Source organism: Armigeres subalbatus, chromosome 2, assembly GCF_024139115.2.
Source record: "Armigeres subalbatus isolate Guangzhou_Male chromosome 2, GZ_Asu_2, whole genome shotgun sequence".
NCBI lineage: Eukaryota > Metazoa > Arthropoda > Insecta > Diptera > Culicidae > Armigeres > Armigeres subalbatus.
The window spans coordinates 361,856,115-361,883,610 of record NC_085140.1 but is presented as its reverse complement, the minus strand read 5'-3'; the positions used below and the strand labels follow the sequence as shown (position 1 = coordinate 361,883,610).

Sequence of the window (27,496 nt, the reverse complement as noted above, 5' to 3'; positions counted from 1 at the left end):
CAGAAATTCATGATATCAGTTCATTCGCGTTCATGAGTCGCATTTCCCCTGGGAACATATGATCAATGAGATCCAATCCAGGTGGTGAGATACCGTGGGATTGAATTGTGTAAGCCACCCAAAATTTCTTGATCCTGAAAAAATTGCATATGAGCTTCGGCGTGCATCGACCTGTTGGGATTCTTTTGAAGATTTATTGACCTTTCCGAAGTCCCTCTCACATGGACAGAAAGGTGGCTAGCTTAAGCTGTTCGTGTGAAGAGACGCGAACATGCGCGAAAATGATTGTTGGGAGCATGAGAGCAACCATCGGTATCGCGAATTTTCGGATAAAAGCTCCGCTGTACCTTTATATAGAGTGAAACGTTTCAATAAACACTACCGGCAATAAATATATGTACTCTACTCGTTATTTGTGGTCCCGATGAAGTGAAGCTAAGTGAAATTATTTAATGTAGTACGTTTTCGTTGTAGTTTTTTTGTAGTATTTTTCTACTGGAAAGGTTGGCTCCGAAATCAACTCCGGGAAACTCTTTAATTCGACACGATTGGGTTGAGGGAAAATTTGGTCGCTTTACCAGCGATGATAAACCCCCTCCACACTGTTTCATCACTGGCCGACGGTTGTACTTGGGTAACTGGCAATTATTTTATTAAGTCGTTACTAGTAGCGTCCTTCACAGGCGCAATTTAAGTTAGCCACCTGTCTTCCATCCAGAATTGGGAAAAAAGGAACCTTCGTCCTTAGAGGGTCTCAACGGTCGGGCACATTTGAACACGGTCGATGGTCGATTTTCCGTGGAATTGCTGGAGGAGATTCCAGAAGAGTTCCTGGAAGAAATTCCGCAGGAATTCCCGGCGGAAATTAAGCAGGAATTCTTGGAAGAAATTCCGCAGGAATTCCTGGATGAATTTCCGAAGGAATTCTTGGAGAAACTTCCGTAGGTATCCTTGAAGGAACTTCCGGAGAAATTCTTGGAGGAATTTCCGGAGGAATTCCTGGAGAAGCTTCCAAAGGAATTCCTGGAGGTGCTTCCGAAGGAAGTCCTGGAGGAACTTCCGGAAGAATTCCTGGAGGAATTTCTGGAGGAATTTCTTCCGGATGAATTCTTGGAGAAAATATTAGAGAAATTCATGGAGGAGTTTTCGGAAAAAACTCCGGATGGAACCTCCCGGAGAATTTTTTTGAGGAACTTACGGAGAAATTCCTGGAGGACCTACCAGAGGAATTCTTGGATGAACTACTGTAGGATTTGCTGGAGAAACTTCTGGATTTTTTTTTGGATTAAATACCGCAGGCATTCCTGGAGGAGCTTGCGGAGGAATTCCTGGAGGAGCTTCCGAAGAAATTCTTGGAGATGCTTCCGGAGGAACTACTGGATGAACTTCCGGAGGAATTCCTGAAGGAGCTTCCAGAGGAATTCCTGGAGGACCTTCCGGAAGAATTCTTCGAGGAACTTCCGTAGGAATTTCTGTGGAAGAACAGCTGGAGGAATTCCTGTGAAGGAACTTCTGCAGGAATTCCCGGAGGAACTGTTTATTATGTCGTTAAATGTTAAATTACGTAAGGGGCCCTACACACGCTCCGACATGTTGTACAACTTTGACTCCGCCCCCAAGTTTGTGCGACTAATTCAGTTTGCACAACCGTCTGACGAACAGTTGGTACAACCAAAACTCCAACAAACGTAATATTTAGTTATTTTCTTTCTGTATATGCTGATGTGTATGGTGCTGTTTCACGAATACTGTGGATTGTGGATTGAATTGAATTTTATTGGAACGTGAATGGCATGTAATTGGAATTTTAGTGATGATGGATTGGAATGCGATTGAAATTTGTTTAGAGTTGCAATTGTATTTGATTGTGATTGGATTGGAAGTGGATTTGAATTGTATTGGAATCGGATTTTCACAGTTTATAAGGAATTCCACCGGATGCTCATCTCGGAATTTCTCCTGGAATTCCTCCGGAAGTTCTTCCGGAAATTTTTGCCGGAGTTCCTCCAGAAGTTTATTCTGCAATTCCTCTAGAAGTTCCTTCTGGAATTTGTCCGGAAGTTTCTACAGGAATTTCTCCGAAAGTTCCTTCCGGAATTCCACCCGAAGTTCCTCCAAGAATTACTTCGGAAGTTACTCTCGGAATTCCTGCGGAAGGTCCTCCAGATGTTCCTCCCGGAAGTTGCTCTCGGAATTCCTCCGGAAGCCCCTCCCTGAATTTCCCCATAAGTTCTTCCCGTAATTCCTCCGGAAGTTCCTTCCGGGATTCCTCTGGAAATTTCTCCAAGAGCTCTTGCCGGAATTCCACCAGGAAGTTCCACCAGGAATCACACCGGAAGAACTGCTCTGGAAGCTCCACCCGGAATGCAAATGGAAGTTCCTCCTGGAATTCCTGCAGAAGTTCCTCCCGGAATTTCTCGAAAAGTTCCTCCCGGAATTCCTCCAAAGTTCCAAGTTCAAGTTCCTCCCAGAATTCCTCCGAAAAATCTTCCCGGAATTCTTCCGGAAGTTCCCCCCGGAATTTTTCGGGAAGTTCCTCCCGGAATTCCTCGGGAAGTTCCTCCCGGAATTCCTCGGAAAGTTCCTTCCGGAATTCCTCTGGAAGTTTCTCCTGAAATTCCTGCGGAAGTTCCTCCAGGAATTCCTCCGGATGTTCCTCCCGGAATTCCTCCAGATGTTCCTCCCGGAGTTCCTCTGGAAATTCCTCCCAGAGTTCTTTTGCAAATTCCTCAAGGAAATCCTCTGAAAGTTCCTCCAGGAATTCCTCAGGAATTGCACCGTAAGTTCAACCCGGAATTCAACCGGAAGTTTTTTCGGATGTTCCTCCCGGAATTCCCCCGGATGTTCCTCCCGGAGTTCCTCCAGAAATTCTTACCAGAATTACTCCGGAAGTTCCTCTGGAAATTGCTTCATGAAATACTCCGGAAGCTCCTTCAGGAATTCCTCTGGAAGTTCCCTTACGGGTTTCTCCGGAAGTTCCCCCCGGAATTCCGTAATTCCTCCAAGAATTCCGAAGTTCCTCCCGGAGTTGCTCAAGAAATTCCTCCAGGAAGTTCCTCCTGGATTTCCTCCGGAAGTTCCACCAGGAATTCCTCCGCAAGCTTCTCCAGCAATTCCTCCGGAAGTTCCTCCAGGGATTCCTCCGGAAGTTCATCCGGAAGTTCCTCCAGGAATTCCTACGGAAGTACCTCCAGGAATTCCTCCGGAAATTCCTCCCGGAGTTCCTCCGCAAATTCCTTCCATGAAGTCCATCAGGAATTTCTCCGGAAATTCTTCCAGGAATTTGCTCGTAAATTTCTCCGTAGTTCCTTCCGGAATTCCCCCAGAAGTTGCTCCACAAATTCCACAGAAAATTCCTCCAGGAATTCCTCCGGAAGTTATCCAAGGATTTCCTTCGAAATTTCCTCAAAGAATTTCTACGGAAGTTCCTACAGGAATTCCTCCTGAAGCTTCTCCAGGAATTTGTCCGGAAGTTCCTCCAGGAACTCCATAAAAGTGTTTCCTGGAATTCCTCTGGATGTTCCTTAAGGAATTCCTCCGAAATTTCCTCAAGGAATTCCTTCGGAAGTTCCTCAATGAATTGCTCCGGGAGTTCCTCAATGTATTTCTTCTGAAATTTTTTCGAAAGTTTTTTCACTTTCAATCTGTGGATTTTCCATAGGAAATCCTTCAAAATTTCTTTAGAATTTTTTCTGAGAATCTGTCAATGAATTCCACTAAAAGTTGCTCCAAAATTTCAAGCGTGAATTCTTCCGAAAACTTCCCTGGATTTTTTAAGATATGGTCCGTCGACATTCTATCAGTAATTCTGCAATCAATGTTTCTGAGAAGTTCTATAAAAGTTCTCTCTGGAGTTCCTTTACTTCTCCAACTCAACAAACATTACCTACTCAATCACAGATTTTCCCGCCGAAAATCCCAAAAAAAAATCTCCAGGCAGTTTCTGATAGTAGAGGGATTTACGCATTAAGTTCATATGGAATTTTTCATAAAATCTCTGACTCTGAAATTCTTGAAGGAATATCTATTGGTATTATAGGAGCATTTCCATAAATTCCCGAAGAAAAATGTGGGACATTCTTTTAATAATTAAATTGTCAGGCGGCTTTAGAACAAAATATGTTTGACCGAGCATACGCTGTATAACAAGGGGCCTAGTGGCCAAGCGGCCTGGTCAATTTACATACGGCGGCGGCGCAAGAAAATCACCAGCGGCGCACAGGTCTAATATTATCCAATTGTTATTATATTATTATTATAATTATTATTATCGCATATTATTATATTTGCTGTATTATCGCAAAAATCATTTTCTGCTCCTGGGTATTCCACCACAAGAATTGAAAGCAACAGTGTTGTACAACAACACCACACACAATGCAACTTGGTTGTATAACATTTGACTCCGCCCATCACAAGTCGGAGCAAAATCAAACTGTTTTGATTTCATCCGACCAACTTTGCAACTTTGAAACCGTCTGTCCGACAGTCGTACAACTTGCCCACAGACCATTCTGGGGGTGGAGCCAAAGTTGTACAACACATCGGAGCGTGTGTGGGGCCCCTAACACTCGAGGAGCAGGGAGGGGGTCAAGCCGAGCGTTACGCTTAATACAAAAAATAGTATATTCCATACAAAAAGTATTACGTGGGGGATTTTAGTGTTAACTAAAGTATTATTATTTTGTTGGTTAAAATATGAGTATGGTTAAAGTATGAGTATCTGATCTGTTTCGAACAAACATGTTGTAGTTTATGAAATATTCACGTCACAATTAGGTTGATCTTTATCTTCCCTTCAGAAATTCCTTTTCTTCAGATGAAATAGGGACACGGCAGGTGTTTCCGTCCATCGTCATAGGGGCTAAAACCAACGAAAGCAACGTACATTTGCTAGAACTCCACTATAGCAGAACGTTTCTCCTGAGCTTACGACTTGGTGCGTTGAGTTTTACAAAAAAACGTCTCTTTTATTGGTTTTCGAGACTATGACGAACAGACGAAAATACCTGCCGTGTCCCTATGTTACCTTGAGTGGAAGGCACTTCCTCAATATTGAGACGAATTTTGATCAAAGTACAAATTAATCGCTTGCGGTGATGGCAGATAGTTTCCGTCTACTAGTTGCAGCTTTTATTTCCATCCATGCGAATACATTTTTTAAGCTTCTCCTTCTATCGCGCGCTCGTGATTCTGCTGCCGACGGCAACTTTCTGTTGTCACCAAGCGATTATGATTTGCACTTTAAACAAAATTCGTCTCGGTAAAACCTTCGCTTCTATAAAATTGTGATACTTAAAAGAACGGATTGTTTTCCAATAATTCGCCTTCCCATTCACAAACAGTAACTAAACCAGAATCTTGAAGAAATTTCACTTGGTTGCCCTTGATGCCATCCATGCGAATAAATATTTGTAGCATCTCCCTCCGACGCGCGTTCGTGATTCTGCTACGGACGGCCACTTTCGGGTGTTGCTGCAATGCGATTAATTTGCACTTTGAACAACATTCTTTACACAACAAACATCCCTTCTATAAAATGGTGGTCCTGAAAAGAACCAATTTATTGTTCCTGCAAATAAACTAGATCCAAAAAAATGCAAGAAAATTTCACTGGTGTGCCGCTGACATCGAAGTTGTGTTACGGTGTCAGATCTGCCAAACAGTTTAATCAATTTTACTTTACTTAGCCTACTTTGATCGATCTTTCCTTTCCTTATAAATCTCGGTTCTATTTTAATATACTTTCATGTATTGATTTTTGAAGAATACTTTTTTGAGCTATCATTAGAACTTTTATTGGCACACTTTTCTGTTGAAGACATGTGGACTTATCTCGTTCATTTAAAAGTTTTAGCCGTTTTTTGTTGAAAATTATTATTTTTTTAAAATCAAATAAAACGCTTTAAACAAAAAACGCTATGTCAGTTTTCCCACCATAAACCGATTTTTAGGGACCGCCCTAACGTATTTATTTAAAAAACTCATATTTTGTGAACCATAATTGATGGAAATATGGTTTATTCAGCAAAGTTGCTCAATATTAAACATTCTACAACTTTGTGGAACATAGTATAGGTCTATATGTAACAATTAATAAGTTGGTAATTTTTCTATCCCGAAGACGCCTTATATCTAAAACTAATATTTTGGGCGCCAATATTTTTCTTGCTAGATTCAGCTCTGGGACCATTTTGCAATGGTCTAGGCTTGTACCACAAGAATCTGTGCGAACTGTTTCATACTAGTGCTTATGCTTAACAGTATGGGGACCTGCATTTATGCTTTATCTTACAGCTAAAAGCTTTTTTTTTTCTTCGTAAAACAATCAACTTTTCTAGAAATCATCCAAGCTAATACCGTGCTTCCGAAAGCTCTCAACGAAGAACTGACAACCAGTAGCAAACTTACAATACAAAACTCATTCAGCCGAGCTGTCAGATGTATTTTCCATCATTGTCACTTCCGTGAGCAGGCGTACAAAACTTCCACCGTGGTCACTATACTGCTATGGTAGGGAAGCGGTCGGTGGTCGCCTAGGTGGCAATCGAAGCGGAACAAGAGCCAAAGGCTACGACGACGACAACGTTCGCGAAACACCGCCGGACCACGGCAGGAAATCCTCGGTCGCCGATCGTAAGGAAAGGAAAGTTTCTTGGCACGAATCCAACTTTTGTGGTCCGGCCCCGTCTCTGTGGTTAGAGGTGGTGGCCCGGGTAAAAGGCCCTCCGAAGAAACAAGATGGATTGTCGTCGTTCGTTGGTCGTCCCCTCTGCTTTTTGTTTAATTTTGTACTTTTTCATTGTCGGACGCGTGGGTCAGATTTTACGCCATTCTTGATGTCTTGTTTCTCGCCCAAACCCCAGCACAGGACCACGATAAGCCGCCTGGTCGTTGTTCAACATGACAGGCCGGAGGAGGTAGTGGGGGTTGGGTAGCCAGGAAGGATGAGCTAAGGTGGTTGGGTTTGGATGAACACAAAGAAGGAACCGCCTCAAGTGGCTCGCCATCAAGCGAAACAAGTTCTGACAAAAACATAATGTTTCGTCAGAGTGAACTGGTTAGGTTTGTCGCTCGCATTTTTTATTATTTCGAGAGCTATGTCGTCGGTCGCTACCGCCGCATATGAAAGGAAAGTTTGCGAAGAAGCTCTTAACGTGTGCTACTTGAAAAACTCTTACACAGCAGCAATAGCTTGAAGAAAAAGTTCCCTAAAAGAAAGCATCGGGCGGTTGTCGGTTGTCATTCATAATAAAGTTTTTTTTCTACTATTGTTTTTTTGCTCTGATCAAGATGAATAATTTGAATCGATTGTCAGATCTAGGATATTATTGTGAATTATATGAATGAATAGAATTAAGAAAAAAGAAAAAAGTTGAAACAAAACAAGTGAGATTGGTGGAAATATTTTATTTCAATTATCATACACCTAGTAGGAAAAGTTACGAAAAAACAAACGACAACGGATTGGGAAATAATGTCAATTGTAAAAAAAAAATATTTCAAAAGTGTAATAAAAACAAGAAATGAGATATCAGAAGATAATGGTATTATTTTGCAAGACAAAACAATAAACGAATACCAGGCTGTGATTTCGAAATTTATACTCTCAGCCATTCCGTCAATTCTAACCTGCATCAATAATGCCACAGACCCAGACAGTTTCCATTCCCCATGTGGTCCGGTATCAATTTTCATTAGGCAAGTGTTGAACCGTATAAATGGAATAAAATGCTAATTGATTTATTTCTCATCATTCGTCCGCTTATGCCGGCCTCCGGTTGCAATTTCCCATTCCTCATTCGCACCGAACTCCACCGTAACGAATACTGAAACAGCGGCGCATATAAAACCAATTCAATATTTTCAACGTAAACATTAAATAACAATTTCGAAATTTTCTCATCCGTTTTCCATTTCAAGTCTCATCCGTTTTTTCCCCCATTTCCCTCATTTCAGAGCTGCGCAACGCTTAGCTTCGGGCAGTGCGATCCACCACCATCAAGCCTCCTCGTTGGCATCGTCCCTGCCACAGAGCCTTCAGCAGCAGACGGCCAAAATGAGTGCACTCGGAGGCGGTGAAATCGGTGGCTTCTGCGGTGCAATTCAGCGGACACCGCCGCCGGTGCCGGCAGGATTGGCTCGACGGATGGCCAACCGAGAAATCGTTGGACTCGGCAAGGTAGGTGAAAGGGCCCGGATGGGGATGGCAGAGCGGGGTGGTCATTTTTTTCGATTTATTTTCCAATTCCTGCGACAAACTGTGATGGGATTCCGGTGGAGCATTTTTACTTCATTTTTATTTCGATTGTGGATGTTGGAACTGTTTCACTGCTGCCGGTACTTTATATCTCATGTTTCTATCGTGTGAGCTTTCCATTACTAAGATGCTTCAGGAAGAGGGTGTTCCAAATTTGTCAGCTTTGTGCCGATTCTTCATCATGGTTAGATAACTGACTTGTTTGAATTTACTTACACTGCACTGCTCTAGTCAGCACATACATTGTCGTTCCATTGTGTTCTGGTATCACTCGTCCAATTGATGTCTGGTACCACTTTGAAGAGTTATCCTGGACAGAAAGGCAAGAAGCGTCCGCCAGAAAGAGAAACTTTTTTATTATATTTTCACACACAAAGTCTTATTGTTAATCCTGTCAACTAATACAAAGTTTCAATTTCACAAAGAACAATTACTAGTTCAAGAAGTACCATTATAAAAGCTGTGGAGGACATAAGTTTGACTGATGCTCTGATAGAATAAAGAAGTTTTGGAATAGTTGCAAACATACAACGTGCGGTAACCAATTTCACATTGAGCCACCCAAGATATTTATTTAATCCTTTGGGGTCTTATCTGCGGCAAAATACAACTGGAAATAAAGGCTTTACTTGTTTTATGGTTCAGCAACATCACTTGCCGCGTCACATTGGATTAGATTTAGACGGTGACGGTGTATTCGTTGGCCGGAGTATAACAGAGTCAAAAAAGTGCAAACAATATCCTTAGCCTGTCCTCTTGCAGAGACTGTAAGATAAAGATACTCGCGAATATTAATTTATGGTTTTGTAATACTTTTGATATTCGATTAATGCTTCCAATATTTCATACGCTCTGTATCCCTTTGAAGATGACTTTGAAGATGAACTCAGCCAAAAAAAAGAAAGATAAAAAACAAGCACCTCTTCATCAGCTCTGGTCCCAGCCGTCACTTTATTTACTTTTTATTACTCTGACAACTCTGACAGGTGTACAACTTACCATTGTTGCTTGTGTCCACCAAGTCACCAACCAAAGAAAAAGCCATAACCGGAATTGAAATAACCAACCAGCCAACCAACCAACCAAGAGGAGAAGGAAAACCACGTCATAAGATTTTTCCTGCTCCATCGCACACTTAAAGGTACACTTTTTTTTCTCGATCTACTCTCCACCTGCTCTAAAGGGGGTTTCGGTTCCATATGAAAAAAAATATACAGAAAGAAACAGAAACGCTGGTTGGAGGATCGAGGAGATCAGGGGGTCAGTCGAGTCGCCTGTCGCCCAGCAGCAGTCTTATACAATTCTTGAGCCGGAGCCGGAGAGATGTCATGACGTGGCACGTTTCTTAACTGCTGTTGTTGTTGTTACAACAACCCAATAGCATGGCATCGCATCGCTCTTCTCGTCCTCATACAAAGTTGTAAAGCTAATTTCATGCTTTTGGAAACACGAACCAACTGGCGGCGGCAAGAAGTGGAAAGAAGAAGAAGCACGACAGCTGCTGCACGGCACTGTGATGAAGGAGCCGCCCGGTCGGAAGAAAACCCGGAAGCACGTGAATTGTTCGCCATTAGTTGAATTGAAACGAATGGCGAAAGTTAAGTTAGTTGCGGGAATAGAAAAGTATCAACTTAGTGTGGCTTGCGCAGGGATGGTGCTGCAGCGAGAAACTCAGTTAATGTTGACAGGAACGTGATACTTTGCCATTTTTATTCTATTTGTATGTTTTATTGTTTGAAGTTGTTTTCCTGTTTTTACATTTCTAGCCTTTCTCGTACAGTGAGTCTGAGTACACATGGAAGTTTAGTCAAACGTTTACCATTGAAAGTAACTTCCAAAGGGGGGCCTGAAAACTAATGCTGTTATCAATTGACTTTGCTATATAAATCATTAAAGAGTTAAGAAACATAAATTCGAACTCCAATATCGATTAATAATTTTTAACGCGTATTTTGATTTCGGTGATTATGGTAAATAATAAGTTGATTCCACGCACTGAATCAAGTGTCATTTGAAACCAGCGGAGGTTCATACGATGGTTTGGAAAGCGTATCTATAAAGTTACAACCATATGATGAATATACGAATGCGATACACCAACGCAAGATGGACTTTCCGGGTCATATAATGAACACAAAATGAACTTTTATTCGAGCGAACATCCCGCTCAAATGTCAAAATCCATTGGGTGAGTAAATTTGACAAACCTCGGCACATAGGTCTATAGTACTATCTCTTTTCATGACAAATGAATATTTTCTTCTTTTTTTCATTTAATTGCTTTATAAATGCGATATGTTTTTGCCTCTCTCGTATACTAAGTACACGTAAAGGCTATACGTTCGCTTCAAAAGCAAACTTTTTAAACGAGTACCAAAGATCCATAGTGTTATGTACCAATCGAATCAGCTCAACGAACTGAGATGATAAACAAAGATAGGAGCACCGTCTTCGACCAGAGGTCGTGCACACTGGACACTTTAATACCTAGCATGAGAGACAACGGACAGTACACATAACACCCAGTGGACCAGTGGAGAATTTTTCGATTACGACAAGTTTCCTACTTACCGGGGCGGGATTCGAATCCACACTCCATAGCACATGCGTTTAGTCGGTGGACGTCGCTACCCGCACGACCACGAAGCCCACAATGTATTTTTATCGATCTGCTCTCCACCTGCTCGAATGGGGTTTCCATATGAAAAAAATATACAGAAAGAAACAGAAAAACTGGTTGGAGCATCGAGTAGATCAGGGGATGAATCGAGTCCCCTGTCGCCCTGCAGCAGTCTGTCTGTGCGTGTGTATGTGTGTTTATGAATGTATGAGCGCAAAAAAAACTCACTCATATTTTAGGTATACTTATCCTTAACCGGTGTGCTCGCAACAAAATGTATTCGACGGAGAATCCTATCCCATTGTTTCCTATTGACAATTGGCCGGATCGCACTATGGGCTCAAAAATTCTGGCGTAACCATATACTGTACTAAGTTAAAAAGCTGACCAAGTTCTAGTAGGAACTAGTAGAGCTATTACAGAAGAAGAAGAAGAAGTGGCAGCGGTGCGCTGTTCTCTCTTCCTTAGAAGAAATAATGGTTGTGTCCAAAGCAGACTGTAGCCATTCACGTCATATAAAAACGGTAAAATGAAGCACATCAACATTGAACTATGCCAAACCTATTCGGTTTCTCCAGGTTGCAGGCCTATCACAAATAAAATCGTGCAACCAATAATTATGAGATTTTTTATAGACACTTCTTCACATTTTTGAATAACAATAATGAATAATAAAATGATGTCTTCGAGCGTCGATGTTTTTATGACAATTTGGTTGCACTGCGAAGGAAAGTGTCGCGTCGTACTAGTTACAGACGATGCGACGAGTATCAATAGCTATCACTTGTTGCTACGTTTCAGGTTGCGACGATGCCTTTTGTTAGCACTGATTGAGCCTGCCTTTCCAATGAAGCCTTCATCAATGCCCTTCGATCGATTCTTATGATGCTGATGTCATCTAGCGATGTTTCCGATGAATCAATATATCACGACAACGGCGAGTTCATTTTAATTTCAAATGGAAATTTATTCGAATTTCCAGAGGAAATACATTCGAATTTCCAGAGGAAACACATTCGAATTTCCGGAGGAAATTCATTAGAATTTCCGGAGGGAATTCATTCGAATTTTCGGAGAAAATTCATTCGAATTTCCAGAGGAAATTCATTCGAATTTCCAGAGGAAATTCATTCGAATTTCCAGAGGAAATTCATTCGAATTTCCAGAGGAAATTCATTCGAATTTCCAGAGGAAATTCATTCGAATTTCCAGAGGAAATTCATTCGAATTTCCAGAGGAAATTTATCTGAATTTCCAGAGGAAATTCATTCGAATTTCCAGAGGAAATCCATTCAAATTTCCAGAGAAAAAATTCATTCAAATTTCCAGAGAAATTCATTCAATTTCAAATTTCAGAGGAAATTCATTCAAATTTCCAGAGGAAATTCATTCGATTTCCAGAGGAAATTCATTCGAATTTCCAGAGGAAATTCATTCGAATTTCCAGAGGAAAATCATTCGAATTTCCAGAGGAAATTCATTCGAATTTCCAGAGGAAATTCATTCGAATTTCCAGAGGAAATTCATTCGAATTTCCAGAGGAAATTCATTCGAATTTCCAGAGGAAATTCATTCGAATTTCCAGAGGAAATTCATTCGAATTTCCAGAGGAAATTCATTCGAATTTCCAGAGGAAATTCATTCGAATTTCCAGAGGAAATTCATTCGAATTTCCAGAGGAAATTTATTCGAATTTCCAGAGGAAACTCATTCAAATTTCTAATTCGAATTATAATTCAAGTGGAAATTCCCAGAGGAAATTCATTCGAATTACCAGAGGAAATTCATTCGAATTTCCAGAGGAAATTCATTCGAATTTCCAGAGGAAATTCATTCGAATTTCCAGAGGAAATTCATTCGAATTTCCAGAGGAAATTCATTCGAATTTCCAGAGGAAATTCATCTGAATTTCCAGAGGAAATTCATTCAATTTCCAGAGGAAATTCATTCAATTTCCAGAGGAAATTCATTCAATTTCCAGAGGAAATTCATTCAATTTCCAGAGGAAATTCATTCAATTTCAGAGGAAATTCATTCAATTTCCAGAGGAAATTCATTCAATTTCCAGAGGAAATTCATTCGAATTTCCAGAGGAAATTCATTCAATTTCCAGAGGAAATTCATTCAATTTCAGAGGAAATTCATTCAATTTCAGAGGAAATTCATTCAATTTCCAGAGGAAATTCATTTCAATTTCCAGAGGAAATTCATTCAATTTCCAGAGGAAATTCATTGAATTTCCAGAGGAAATTCATTCAATTTCCAGAGGAAATTCATTCGAATTTCCAGAGGAAATTCATTCGAATTTCCAGAGGAAATTCATTCAATTTCCAGAGGAAATTCATTCAATTCCAGAGGAAATTCATTCGAATTTCCAGAGGAAATTCATTCAATTTCCAGAGGAAATTCATTCAATTTCAGAGGAAATTCATTCGAATTTCCAGAGGAAATTCATTCGAATTTCAGAGGAAATTCATTCGAATTTCCAGAGGAAATTCATTCGAATTTCAGAGGAAATTCATTCGAATTCAGAGGAAATTCATTCGAATTCAGAGGAAATTCATTCAATTTCCAGAGGAAATTCATTCAATTTCCGGAGGAAATTCATTCAATTCCGGAGGAAATTCATTCGAATTTCCCGGAGGAAATTCATTCGAATTTCCCGGAGGAAATTCATTCGAATTTCCCGGAGGAAATTCATTCGAATTTCCCGGAGGAAATTCATTCGAATTTCCCGGAGGAAATTCATTCGAATTTCCCGGAGGAAATTCATTCGAATTTCCCGGAGGAAATTCATTCGAATTTCCCGGAGGAAATTCATTCGAATTTCCAGAGGAGATTCATTCGAATTTCCAGAGGAAATTCATTCGAATTCTCAGGGAAAATTCATTCGAATTACCAGGAAAAATTCATTTGAATGTCCAGAGGAAATTCATTCGAATATCCAGAGGAAATTCATTCGAATTTCCAGAGGAAATTCATTCGAATTTCCAGAGGAAATTCATTCGAATTTCCAGAGGAAATTCATTCGAATTTCCGGAGGAAATTCATTCGAATTTCCAGAGGAAATTCATTCGAATTTCCAAAGGAAATTCATTCAAATTTATAATTCGAATTATAATTCAAGTGGAAATTCTCAGAGGAAATTCATTCGAATTTCCAGAGGAAATTCATTCGAATTTCCAGAGGAAGTTCATTCGAATTTCCAGAGGAAATTCATTCGATTTTCCAGAGGAGATTCATTCGAATTTCCAAAGGAAATTCATTCGAATTTCCAGAGGATATTCATTCGAATTTCCAGAGGAAATTCATTCGAATTTCCAGAGGAAATTCATTCGAATTTCCAGAGGAAATTCATTCGAATTTCCAGAGATTTCCAAACGCTTTTTAGAGCAAAACTCAGACGTGGTGCATTTCTTCGAATTCGCAAACGGGTTTGATGACTGAGAATATTGAATTATATGAATAATCAGCCCCACTTTGACGCAGTGCTTCTCAGTTCTTGCGATATTTTTTCAACTGTGATTTCTCCGCATAGTCTTCTATTAGTTGTTGGTGATGCCAGATTCATTGATATCTCCTATGCACGCTACTATGCTGATGGCATTGTTTAGCTACACCTTTCAACTGTCATGTTCTGTACATTAAGCTTGTTGATAGCGCTGTCAATTTTTAGTTCAACATGTTTTGCTCGAGGTAGTATGTTCTCAGTCCTTGTTTTAATCATAATAGCCCAACTTTTGAACTTGAGAAAAAACAAACGCAAGAAATAAAATTGACATTTAAGGCACCTATACTAACTTTTTATGAGAAATAAAAAAAGGATACGTTTGCGTGGCTCTTTACTATGGTTGAATAACAAAAGGAGTTTGGGGGTAAAAACGCCTTCTGTGTTCTAATACTTCTGCTTCTACTGGTATCCTACTAAGGCCTAATAAAGGCTTTCATAGTTGGTGTCATCAGGCTTATTGTTTGTTGGCACATGTGTGCTCAAAACGCAGATCCTTTCGACTAACTGGATTCATCTGCTACCGGATCAACGTGAATTGCATGAAGAAAACTCCATGTTATGAACTGCCACGCAGCCGAATTTCAATCATTTAATTAAAGTTACTACAACTAGCAATATAACTCTGTTATTAGTGGAATTTAAATATCGTACTAACAGACAGAGTTGTAGAAGGTTCTAGAAGTCCATCATACAACACATCACCAAATTCTGCCTGTGGAATGAGTTCTTGATAAACTACTAAATAATCAAACCTAGATTACTAAATGATCTTAAACATTATTGGATTGGAACATAATATTATCAGAGCAAAACTCAAACTCTCTATACTTAATTTTTTGAGTATATTTTTAGTAACTTGATTGTTCTTCTTCTTTTTCTTCATTGGCATTACATCCCCCATTGGGACATTGCCGCCTCGCAGTGTTCATTAAGCACTTCCACAGTTTTTAGCTGCGAGGTTTCCAAGCCAAGTTACCATTTCTGCATTCGTATATCATGAGGCTAACACGATGATACTTTTATGCCCAGGGAAGTCGAGACAATTTCCAAACCGAAAATAGGCCGGCACCAGGAATCGAACCCAGCCACTCTCAGCATGGTCTTGCTTTGTAGCCGCGCATCTTACAGCACGGCTCAGCAGGGTCCCGTGATCGTGAAATCTCTTTTTTTTAGCTGAAAATAGTATGACATGGCAATTTGTCTTTCTAAAATAGTAGCATTGAAGCAGCACTAAATGCCAAAAATAAACAAAATAAAAAGATAATAATACTTTAGCTGATGAATGCCAAATTTTGATTCTCAAAATACCGTGAAAATAAAAATTACATTTCATATTGGTAGACAATGTTATCATCAAATAGTCATGAAAGCGTTAATTCCAACACTTAATTCACAGCAAACGGTACTAATGGTGGTTTCGTAAGTGCTGTCAAGTCAAGCAATGCAATGGCAATGGCATGATACAACGTATCTTGATTTCAAAGTTCACTCATCCTATTTTCATTAATTTCTTATTATCAGTTATTACTTCCAATAACTCGTAAATGCCCTTAATCTGAATAGGCTAAAAGCCTAGACAGCACAACTCTGTTCTTCGTTTTTTTCCTTTCGTAGAATCGTATCCCCAACTGCTCAAAACACTACTACGATTTAATTCCAACATAAAAAGGCATTGAAGTTCCAATATTGATCTACACATTGTCCAATTCAGTTGAAAAAAAAATCTTCTCATTTTGCCAAATGTGATCGAATACATGTTTTATGAGCAAGCATCCGACGAACAAACAAACAACAATAAGCAAAAGTAGCTGCCAAAGCATTTAACTGAAGTGGGTGTCTCGAGTGTCTAAATGGATCTGAATTTCAAATTGGTTTACCGAACCTCTCCGGGTGAGCCGCCCGGCCACCTCCGATACATTCCACATATCATCGTCCCCAGTAGTTGATTGCCAGTGCCTGAATACGACCTCACTTAGAGGTGGCACTCTCCAGTTTGATAGAGCACCTCGGATTCAGCATCGCTGCAGCACACAGCAATGGCAACAAAGGACCGCAACAAATGGGGAGTTTGTAGAGAAAAATAAAATCCGATCGGTACGACACGGAGCCGAAGCAGCCGTAGGAAAAACTCATATAAGCAAACATTTTCGCATTTATAAACTCTTAAGTGCCGGGAGAAAATTCTGTACTTTTCCCTCCAAGCACATCCACAACTACTTGTGTGGGGGAGTGTGATCTAACACATAACCCTCTTAGTGGTTCCAAAAATAATATATGTATAGAAAAAAATATTCAAAGGAAGGATAAACCGCCTGAGCGTTGTTTGAAGAACAAGATCTAAAAGATCTGCGAAAAGCATTAAAACACATTTTTTGGTAAGAATAAAGAAAACATACCGAAACAGTTACGTTTAAGACCACAATTTTCCACAACACTCAAAAGGAGTCGATTTGCACGTACTAAATTCAAGAAAAGTAGGTACTTCGTTTCTTTGACAATAGCAACATAGCATAGTGGAAACGCAAGCTGTACAGAATGCGAATAATGTTTGCATCCCTCCCATTCTCAAGTGGATTGCTACTTTTGCTACGAGTGCTTGGCTGTTTAGAGTGAAACCTGATGCAGTTTGTCGCCTTTTTTCCGCAGCTTCACAAGCTGATAGTAGTGCTCGATGAACCTTGCATGAGACGAGCCACGGGCTTCTATATTGAAGATGGAAAATATGTACGTATTGTGCTCTATTGCACACTGGAATAGGGAAAAATCTTCTGACGGTAGTGAATTAGACATGCCCTATCTAAGGGGAATTTGAAAATAATACAAGTATGTAAAGGTGGTATAAATATTTTTTTGTGTCCCTTTACACGATTCGTTCAGTTTTTTTGTTTCGCAAATTCCAAAACTTTTGATGCTATGACTGAAATTTGAAACAGTAATTAACGATGTTAATTAAAAACGTTTATTTTTCAATATTACTACTACAAATAAAAAATCGAAGGAACTGACAAAGATTTTCCTAGACAACGCCTTCACCTTTTATTAGTTCGTATCGCTATGAGACAGCTAATCGAACGAAACTCCATTAAACAAATAAATCCACAAGTTGAATTCCATTGCTCCACTTACATATTCATTACCTGGTCCGCAAAAGCACCAATCCGGTCTCATTTGCCATTCATCCTGGGCCAGACAGCCGGTGGCAGTTTTCCCGAAGCACATCGAAATGAACGTTCAGGTTCCCATAGAATCATCAACAAAAGAGAAGGCTGCCGCACCTCGTGCCTCTGGTCGAGCTCGGTGTGTCGAAACCGCCGAAAACGCCAACCAGTGAATAGTCACTCAATTAAAGTTATTGTTATTGCCCTTTTGAATGTCGAACGGTCGTTAGCGATCGAATTTATTAGCCACCTCTTCCAGCGGAAAATTTGGAGAAGAGACTACTTTCCGAAGTCCTGCAGCGAAGGTGCTCCAAATTGAATAGTTTGCTGTTTTTTTCCTAGTCCAATCCCCAAGGGAGGCTACTATGGACAGAAGACGCTCCAAAGTATCAGGATAATTTCGTTTCCATCGTGTGTTGTGCCTGCAGGGGAACACTTCAACAGGACGAGACATAAGTGTGGAACGAATTTTCTTCGCAGTTGGGGTTCTGGATTTACGAATAATGCGAACTCCAGCTGAGAGAGCATAGAAAAGAATTCTTCTAGCTTTTCTCCGTTTGCAGCCTAGAAGTTTGTAGTGACGATGATGATGAGGGTACAAATGCAAGCGTAGCTGATAAGTTAGTCGCCCTTCCAACAACCAACAACGGAAGGCCGGAATGGTTGCCGGGAATAGATTCGCACATATTTTATCCCTGACCGAGTTCCGGTGACTACCCACACCCCACTACCGCCCAATACACGCTCACAACAATGGTCCTATAATGGCAATAACATGGTTGTGTTTATGGAGTTGGTTTCGGTTCATTCCGATCGAGCCAGACGTGTTGGAATTGGTGCACAATGTCTGCGATTAGGGGGAGCTCAACTTCGCTGACGATGGAATGCAAAGGCAGACGAGGCGTGTATGCTCTCGATTGCAAACGAGCGATATTTCTTTTCTATTTATTTGTATTAGCCACTCATAATCATGCCTGAAATGTTGTTCTTCTCACTAGGGCTGTGATTTTTATGCTTGTTATACCGTTTCTAGGATAGTTACAAAGAATGACATTGTTTGCGTTTAAAAGACTGTGACTGTGGTTCTAGACTGACGGGAAAAAAATTATATAAAAAGCCAAGGGAGAAGTTCATTGCATTTGTCATTTTCCCTTTAAATGTGTGTAGTTACATTTTTGTTTGGTGTCAATTCTATTATAACCTTCGTTGTACTGTAACAATGATATTTTGATCTTCATAAACCAAACTATAGTTTTCATTTTGTTTTGCGGCTTTGAATGTGTTTAATTGTGTTTTTGTCTGAATCTTATCCCCCTATCTCTATGACCACGAGAGGATTACCAGTGCTAGACCAATCTTGAACCTTTAAATTGGAAAAAAATCTATTGTAAATACGAAAATTATTGCACTCGGATGGAATTTAACATTATAATTTATATTTTTAAAATGTATTCCAATTTCCTAAAAATTTTGCCCTATCATGTACGTACCCTTTTGCTCAAAAAGTGCCTCAAACTTTGATTAATTGGCGAAATTTGGCCGATCGACTTGTGTACTAAAAGGTTTGTCAGATAACCGTATGTAAAGAGTTCCTATCAGGGGCCGTACACATATTACGTAAGCACTTATGGGGGGAGGGGGAGTTTGTCAATATCTTACGGGCCATAGAAATAAAAAATCTTTTGGATGGAAAAAATCTTACATGGGGGGAGGTGGGGTCAAAAAACCCAAAAAAAAAATTGCTTACGTAATAAGTGTACGGCCCCTCAGTCGTGGACCGAAAATTAGACCGCCTGAAGATAACCAGAAAAACAAAAATAAGAAAACACAATTTCAGTTGAGTTTGCCAAACGAGTCACATGGATTTTACACGACATACGGTCGAAAATATCATGTGACCAAACAGGTCTTTTGGTAGAAACTGTCGTTCATCGAAAGTATCTATTTGTACCTACTGATCCCGCTACGATCTTTGCTTGGACCCGTCCCTTCGTTTTACGTAGGACCCGTTTGCGGAAGTGAAATTCCGTTCTGGGAAAAAACCTCTTAGAAGGTCACGTCTCCACGCTAAGCAATGAGCATTAATAAAAACAAGAGGAAAGGTGAGTCTCTGAATTCTCCATTTCCTTCTAAAAAACAAGGATTCAAGACTGTCCTGCCAAAGCGTAGAAAAAATAGAAGGAAGCTGGAGACTTCACATTATTCCTCTAACATTGAAAATAGTTCTTCTCCTATCGAACTGAGCAATCAATTCGATTTGATTCATGTCGAAATTGTGCAAGTCGAATCTACCTCTAGCCCTGGTGTTCAATCCACGCGAAAAAGCAAAGGATTCCGCCAATTGTGGTATCTGTTGCCGAGTTTTCTGGTTTTAGGAATGAGATTTTGAGTAACCTTCAGGGCATCAAGGTTTCATTCAGAATCAGATTGCCAGAAAGGGTGACTGCCGCGTTTTGCCGGGATCCTTTGACGACCGCAAACGTCTTCTTCAATATTTAACTGAGAAGCGGTACAAATTCTTCATATGCGACGACAATACTGAGCGATTGTTCAAAGTGTTCTTGAAAGGTCTTCCCAGTGATGATAAATCACTGGATGAGATTAAAATTAAAATTTCTCAATTACTTGGATTGAAGATGAAAAAGAAATCTCGCTCTGATACCTCCCAGAGTGGTATTTCTCAAAAGTGAACTAAATAATATGAAAAGTTTGGAAAAGGCCTGTATTATGTCCCATGTCCGTGTTACATGGGAACATTTCCGCAGGCCTGGGGGAAATTTCCGAAACCCCACCCATAAGTGCCAAAAGCGTGGTCACGTAACTAAACATTGCCACATGGATACTAAATGCATGATTTGTGGTGGAACCTCTGACGCCCAGGACGCTTGACCTGTGAGAGATGATTCCAATAAATTTAAATGTGCCTTCAAATTCTAACTCGCAACAAATCGAAATTTTCCATAATTGGTGACTTCAATACCAAACACCGTTCATGGAATAATGATCAAAGCAATTTCAATGGTAAAATCTAATTTGAAAATTGTTCTGCGGGATATAATACTATTCAATATCTTAATGGTTCAACTTGTTTTTCTTACAGTCGAAATCCTTCTGCAATTGATTTAGTTTCAACGAATTCAAGTCAGCTGTGTGGCCAATTGGTTACTCATGCTGACTTTGACTCTGTTCACCTTCCTGTGACGTTTGAAATCTGCTCTACTTTTAATTATCATAGAGCTGCTTGGGATTTATATAAAACGTATATGAAACGCTCAGCAGTTCGAGATTACCCATAATTTTAGTCTAGTTCTCGCTACTCCAATTGAGGATCAGGTTACACGGAGCTTCGAAGACATTATCAATCAAGAGAATGTTTTTGATCCTTCGTTGGGAGCTAATGTGGATGAAGTGAGATCTATTACTAAAAAATAAAAAAATATGAAAGCCCCGGGTGATGATGGTATTTTCTACAAACTTATCAAAAAACTTCCTGAGAGCCGAAGGCTTCCTCTACATGTGTGTGGTGATGGTTTGCGTGGGGGTGTTATCAGATTAGACAAATCGACGTTAGAATCTTTGATTACAAAATCACATACGTCCTTTTGAATAAGTGACCGAGATTTTTGCGATTTTTGATGCGCACTGAGCACTTTTGCGAACACCACTCGCGATCAAAATGATTTTTCACAGGAACTGAGTACGCGAGCAGCACTCTTGCTCAAAATGTTTTAATGATTTTGACACCCACTGAGCACTTTTGCGAGCACCATACGCGCTCAAAATATTTAGCAATTTTTTTACACATGACACATTACGGCGTGACGTTACAACGTTTTGACGTACTTTCAAATGGTTTTTTGAAGAAAACTTGCATAAAACATCAATAAACTTATGCATATTATTACATACTCAGCGATTCCACGGGAAAAGAATAGAGTTGAAAAAAAGTTGTCCAATTTTGCTCAAAATCGCTTGGTATGTTCTTCATCGAAAATAATTAGACCTGTATTTTTTATTTTTTATTAGGTGACCATGTTCGATATAGGTTACCAGAAAAATCGCTATTTTCGAAATTTTTCATTTTTAAAAAATCATAACTTTTGAACCACTGGATCGATTTGCAATATTTTTTTATGGATAGAAAGCTTATTACTTCTAGTTCTTACTAAAATTTTTGGTTTGATGTATTGGTGTACTCAAATTTGCTAAAATGGTCAAAATATTCGTTTTTTAAGATTTTTTAAATGTTGGACCACAACGACTATATATTTTTATATTTTTTTATGAAAATTCAAATACTTTTACATAACATATCAAAAAATTAGAAATGTTCATCGAGCCGTTTTTGAGTTACATTTTTTTGAAAATTTCAAGTTTTCTGCCCATACACACATGGAATGAACGTTCAGCGACTCCACGGAAAAAGAATAGAGTTGAAAAAAAAGTTGTCCAATTTTGCACAAAATCGCTTGGTATATGTTCTTCATTGAAAATAATTAGACCTGTATTTTTTTTTATTAAGGTGACCATGTTCGATGTTCAATGTTCAATTAAAACTCAGCATTTAATTTGATTATTTTTATTTTTCATAATTCATCAAAAAAAAATATTACATAGCAAAATTCTTACAATTTAACACACTTTTCTTCATCTGAAAACGAAAACCGTTTCACGATAATGTAATTTTCATTTTGTGGCTTAAAGTAATGAAACGATTGTGTCCCAGAGATTTGTTTTACACGAGTATAACGGTTCTTTATTTTCTTTTCCATTGCATTGTAATCTTTTCCGAGAAAACTCGTAATATATTTTGGAATCTATTTTAGAAACAGCTCAAGAGTAAAGTTCGTATGCAGTTGTAATATGATGGCCTTGTAAACTTGCTTTTGAAGCGTTTCGCTTTAGAACACCTCCTAAAGCGTCACAAGGCCCTTTTCCATGGCAAGTGGCAAAAAAGTTCCACTCTGCTTTAAGACCGAAGTCTTTTTACATGTGGCACAAATTGAAAGCAGTCATCTTATTTTTGTATTGACTGCCTGATCCATCAGAAAAAAAATGGATATTTTTCAGGTAAGGTAGCTTTTTTTAAAATGAAATTCACACAATTTGTTATAAACAGCCGAACGGCAACATGGTTATGTTTAGTAAATTCTGCGATTGCTATGAAGCTTGTATACTTTAAATTTTGTGCTTCATCCTTATAATATATGGCAAAAGGATGGATTGTGCATTGAGCGTTTGCCCAATGAAAACCTTGTATAGCGTCCTGAATAACAAAAGAGTAATTTTCAGAGAAGTCAGCAATTATAATGCAATCAGTTGCTTCCAAATTAATTTTAAGTTGTTTTAAGTAGTTTCCTTGTTGCTCTGCATTAAAATTATGTGGAGATAATTCGCTTTTTTTTCTAAAAATGTTTCCACATACTCTTCTGCATCCATTCGCATTGAATTTAAATGACAACGATCTGTTTGCTTCCATTGTTTAAATTCTAAGGAATCGACATTTTCAAGAAAATTCATCAGGTCATTCTCCAGTGTCTGCGTACCCGGGCAATGATCACAAGTTTCTCTGTAGGATTTCTCTGTAGGATTTTCACAAAGTATTTTAAAAAACAAGTCATGATACGTTTTTAAATGGTTATGAATAAGTTTCTTGTCCTTAAGGGTTTTAAACATTAATTTAACATTCTGATGATAAATGCATACGCAGACAGTATGCGTTCCACTTGAACCAGCTAGAATACAATTTTTTGGGCGGCTGCTGGAAAACATTGAAAATCCAATTTTAAAAGTAAAATATTGCTCTTTGAAAATTGAATAAATTTCACGAAGGTTACATAAAAGTTACCAGTGCTGTACATGCACTTTTTCTCCTGCCATATTTTCAATAACGAAATCTATTTTCCCAGGACATGCTCTGCTTATCTCGTCACTATTATAAAAGTCCCTAACTACAGTTAGAGTATCATCGCTCAAAGACAACATATTTACTCTGGTCTCCGGTGTGCTCATAAAACCTTTTTCAATCTGTAATTTATTTGCACGTTGAGCAGTTCGTTGCGAAACACCGAATTCTTGCATCATTTTGTATGCAGTCCAGGATTTGGGAAGGGAAGTTAGAATCCTATATCGATCGTTTCTGTCAGATATTTCATCAAATTTTGCCTTCATTTGTTGAAGAATTTCTTGCCGTCTCCGGGTTTCTGGGCACCAGCGCTACCAATTGATTCAGCACTCGTTGATTCCAAAGAAAACAAAGATTCTGAAAACAAGATGGAAAAATAACTATTAGTTAGGAGAATGTGATGTAATGTAATACATATTGTATTCGATTATTCTATTTTGTTGCATGATAGGCAACTGCTCTACAAATTGAGCTACTAGGTCGGATTAGGTAAGATTATACGGAACTGATGTTTTTTCAATTTTCTGAATAATCGAGTACAACTAGTATAACGTAGCAAATCATGATGTCTGAATGAACAAAAAGAAGAGATTATTCTACTTACCAACACTAGAACAGCGAAACCATCATTATTGATGTTTGCTGGTGCGGCGAAATTGTTCACTCTAGATGGTCCCGCCACGGCGAAATTATTGGTGCCTGATGGTCCGGCAACGGCGAGATCATCAAGTTTCGATGGTTCAGAAACGGTGAGTTCTTGATTTTCACATTCTATATTAACTGCACTTGGAGCTGCTGGCTCGTTTCCTTTCTTGATAATGCGATAAAGTCGGCAATAGCAGGTATTACAAATGTAGGAACAGCTTTTATCCAATTTTATTCTCCTTTCCGCTGCATAATCATACAGTTTAGGAGTAAGTTTCCTGTAACAATTACTCCAAACATGGCAATTTGAGCATTCGTGCTTCATTGTATTAAACGTTTCTTCAGTAAGGCAACTGGACAATTTCACTGATTTTCTTGACTGACATATACTTTATCTTATAGACCACTTTAAATAGTCCCTTTGGGTATCATTTAGGTAGAGTGAACAAGGAAAAGGAGACAGATGAATCATAATCAAAAAAAAAAAAACAATGAAATACCTGCATCAAAAATATTGAAACATATAAACAAAGCAGGTAACCTATTGTATGGATTGCTGAAAACCAACCTTTTGAAAAACGACATATTGCTTTGCTGATTTTGGAGAATGAAGTCATCAATAACAACACCAGACTATTCCGATTGAAATATTTTCAACTATTGCGATTCGTAAATTCTTCTAATAAACGAGACCAAACAAACACTCTTGAATAACATTTTCATACTTTTGATTTAATTTGAGCTTTTTGAAATAGTGGAGAATAACGTTCATTCCATGTGTGTATGGGCAGAAAACTTGAAATTTTCAAAAAATGTAACTCAAAAACGGCATTTCTAATTTTTTGATATGTTATGTAAAAGTATTTGAATTTTCATAAAAAAATATAAAAATATATAGTCGTTGTGGTCCAACATTTAAAAAATCTTAAAAAACGAATATTTTGACCATTTTAGCAAATTTGAGTACACCAATACATCAAACCAAAAATTTTAGTAAGAACTAGAAGTAATAAGCTTTCTATCCATAAAAAAATATTGCAAATCGATCCAGTGGTTCAAAAGTTATGATTTTTTAAAAATAAAAAATTTCGAAAAATAGCGATTTTTCTGGTAACCCTATATCGAACATGGTCACCCTAATAAAAAAAATAAAAAATACGGGTCTAATTATTGTTGATGAAGAACATACCAAGCGATTTTGAGCAAAATTGGACAACTTTTTTTTTTCAACTCTATTCTTTTCCCGTGGAATCGCTGTACTAATATATTTGTGGACACAGTAGCACCCGTGGCAAGTGTTTTGTTGTTCAATCAAAATTTTCAACGTCTGTTGTCTGTGATTTTTTCATCAAATGCTGTGTCTGGTTGTCAAAGGCTGTCACTGGTTTTGTTTTCTGCGTCTGATAGTAAAAAAGAATTGAAGTGTCAAATGTTTTATTTTTTTGTGAGAATTTCCCCGCGTGCTGCGTCTGATTGGCTAGTCACCGGCAGACAAACAGGGCTATTATATTTATGATTCTGAATCCTTATAAAATTTCGGATCGAATAGATACCAAACACCGTATATGTGTAGGAACAGAGGCGCATCCACGTTCCGAGTCGTGGGTAGGACGTGCGGTATAACGGTTAGTGGTTAGTGTGGTATAACGGTAGGAATAGTTTTGGTAAAACGTGAAACACTAAGAACTAAGGCATACAGAATAGGAAAAGGAAAAGGCTGTGATCGAACCCATGACCTCCTGCTTGTAGGCAGAAATGATATCCACTAGACCACTGAGCTTGTCTACGAATTGGGCAACAATTCTGGTAATGAGAAATCGATGCAGAATGCACATTCTAACTACACTTAATACTACCACTGAAAGCATAACTGTTCCATGTTGATATGAAATCCATTTCGCTATGGGAAAGTTATGTTTGCCATTTAATCAATTTTAAAAATAAACTGGGCTTGAAAAATTCTTACGTCCAGAATATTTATATAATTTGAGAAAATTTCCTCGATTTTTAGGACAAATATTGTTTTTCCATTATCGATTATCGAATATCTCCTTACAAGCTTCAAAAAGAAGTCAGGGGTCACAGAAATTTGAAAAAATACTCAATGGTTTTAATAAATTATTGCTTACTGCTAGCATTTCCTATTATAGAAAATCTGGATGGATCTAGCGGTACAAATCAAACCACCAAAAATCGCATGATTGCCAAAGAATCTGTTTTGGGAGCTCAGAATCCCTTACGGATCAGATTTAGAGCGGACTTCGGTATGTTTCTGGCTTCTCAAATTTCAATAGATCTATTAAGATTAATTGCATATTATTCGGCAACTCGGCCGTACGAAAACCATTTTTTTGTTAAATATCTTGGCTGCGCATATGCACAGCATATGTTTCGAAATGGACAAATTGATATGAAATTTGCGAAAAAGAATCCACGTGTCTTCGAGTTCGAGTCCCTCCAAGACACGTGGATTCTTTTTCGCAAATTTCATATCAATTTGTCCATTTCGAAACATATGCTGTGCATATGCGCAGCCAAGATATTTAACAAAAAAAAGATCTATTAAGGTTTGAAAAAAAGTTTTTCCGTAGGCTTCTTATAATCGTGCTTTATCATAACCTCTAAATAGATATTTATAGGGGAATTGTTCCGTTTTCCATCTCACTGTACATATATTCATCTCATCGCAAAACAAAGAAATACAGCACCAATCTCGTCGCTTCTTTTTGCTAACAAGCGTGCTCACTGGTAAAAAAAATCACAAAAATAAGAAGCAAACCAAATTCCTTTTCATTGCTTTGTTTTTGATAGGATGGAAATCGGAGCTATGGGATGAAGTGCCGAACCGTTCCCCTATATTCTAAGAAGTAAAGTTTTGACATCTTTGAGCGCTTTATGGATTATAAAGTGCTCGAAGTCCTAAAGAACAATCAGTCTTTTTCTTTAGGATCCCAAAAACATCTTTGATTATTGTTTGGACTCTGTTAAACTTTAAAATAACCTTCTGCTAACATAAAATTTCTTACCATCGAATAACTAAATATGTTCTTACCATAATCATGGGTAGGACAATGCTCTGACTGTCCCACCCAGGAAAATTCATGCGTAGGACATGTCCTACTTGTCCCACCCACTCCCGGCGCCACTGTGTAGGAAAATGGCTTTCTAGGATGCAATTTGCTGCGTGACGTTACAACGCGCGTGAAGTCGTGATTTTGTACCTCTACTTAAACATGGTTAATTCTCTGCTCTGGTTGTAATTCTACTCCAAAAATAATGAACACCCTCCAAATATATGAAGATAATGGATAACCCTAGGGGGTAATATGCCGTCGTTTTATTCGACGTCAACATTTCGTGTCATTACAACGCGAGGTTCTTCAAAAACAGGGTTTTC

The 27,496-nt window shown here is 38.7% G+C and overlaps 1 protein-coding gene across 1 annotated transcript in view; it reads left to right on the top strand.

The window, feature by feature from the left end:
- LOC134212997 (kinesin-like protein CG14535) overlaps positions 1-27,496 on the top strand; it is a 501,209-nt gene that overhangs the window by 283,098 nt on the left and 190,615 nt on the right. The window contains exon 7 of the mRNA XM_062691425.1: positions 7,960-8,182. Within this exon, the coding sequence (XP_062547409.1) occupies positions 7,960-8,182 (223 nt within the window). The remainder of the gene's footprint in view (positions 1-7,959; positions 8,183-27,496) is intronic.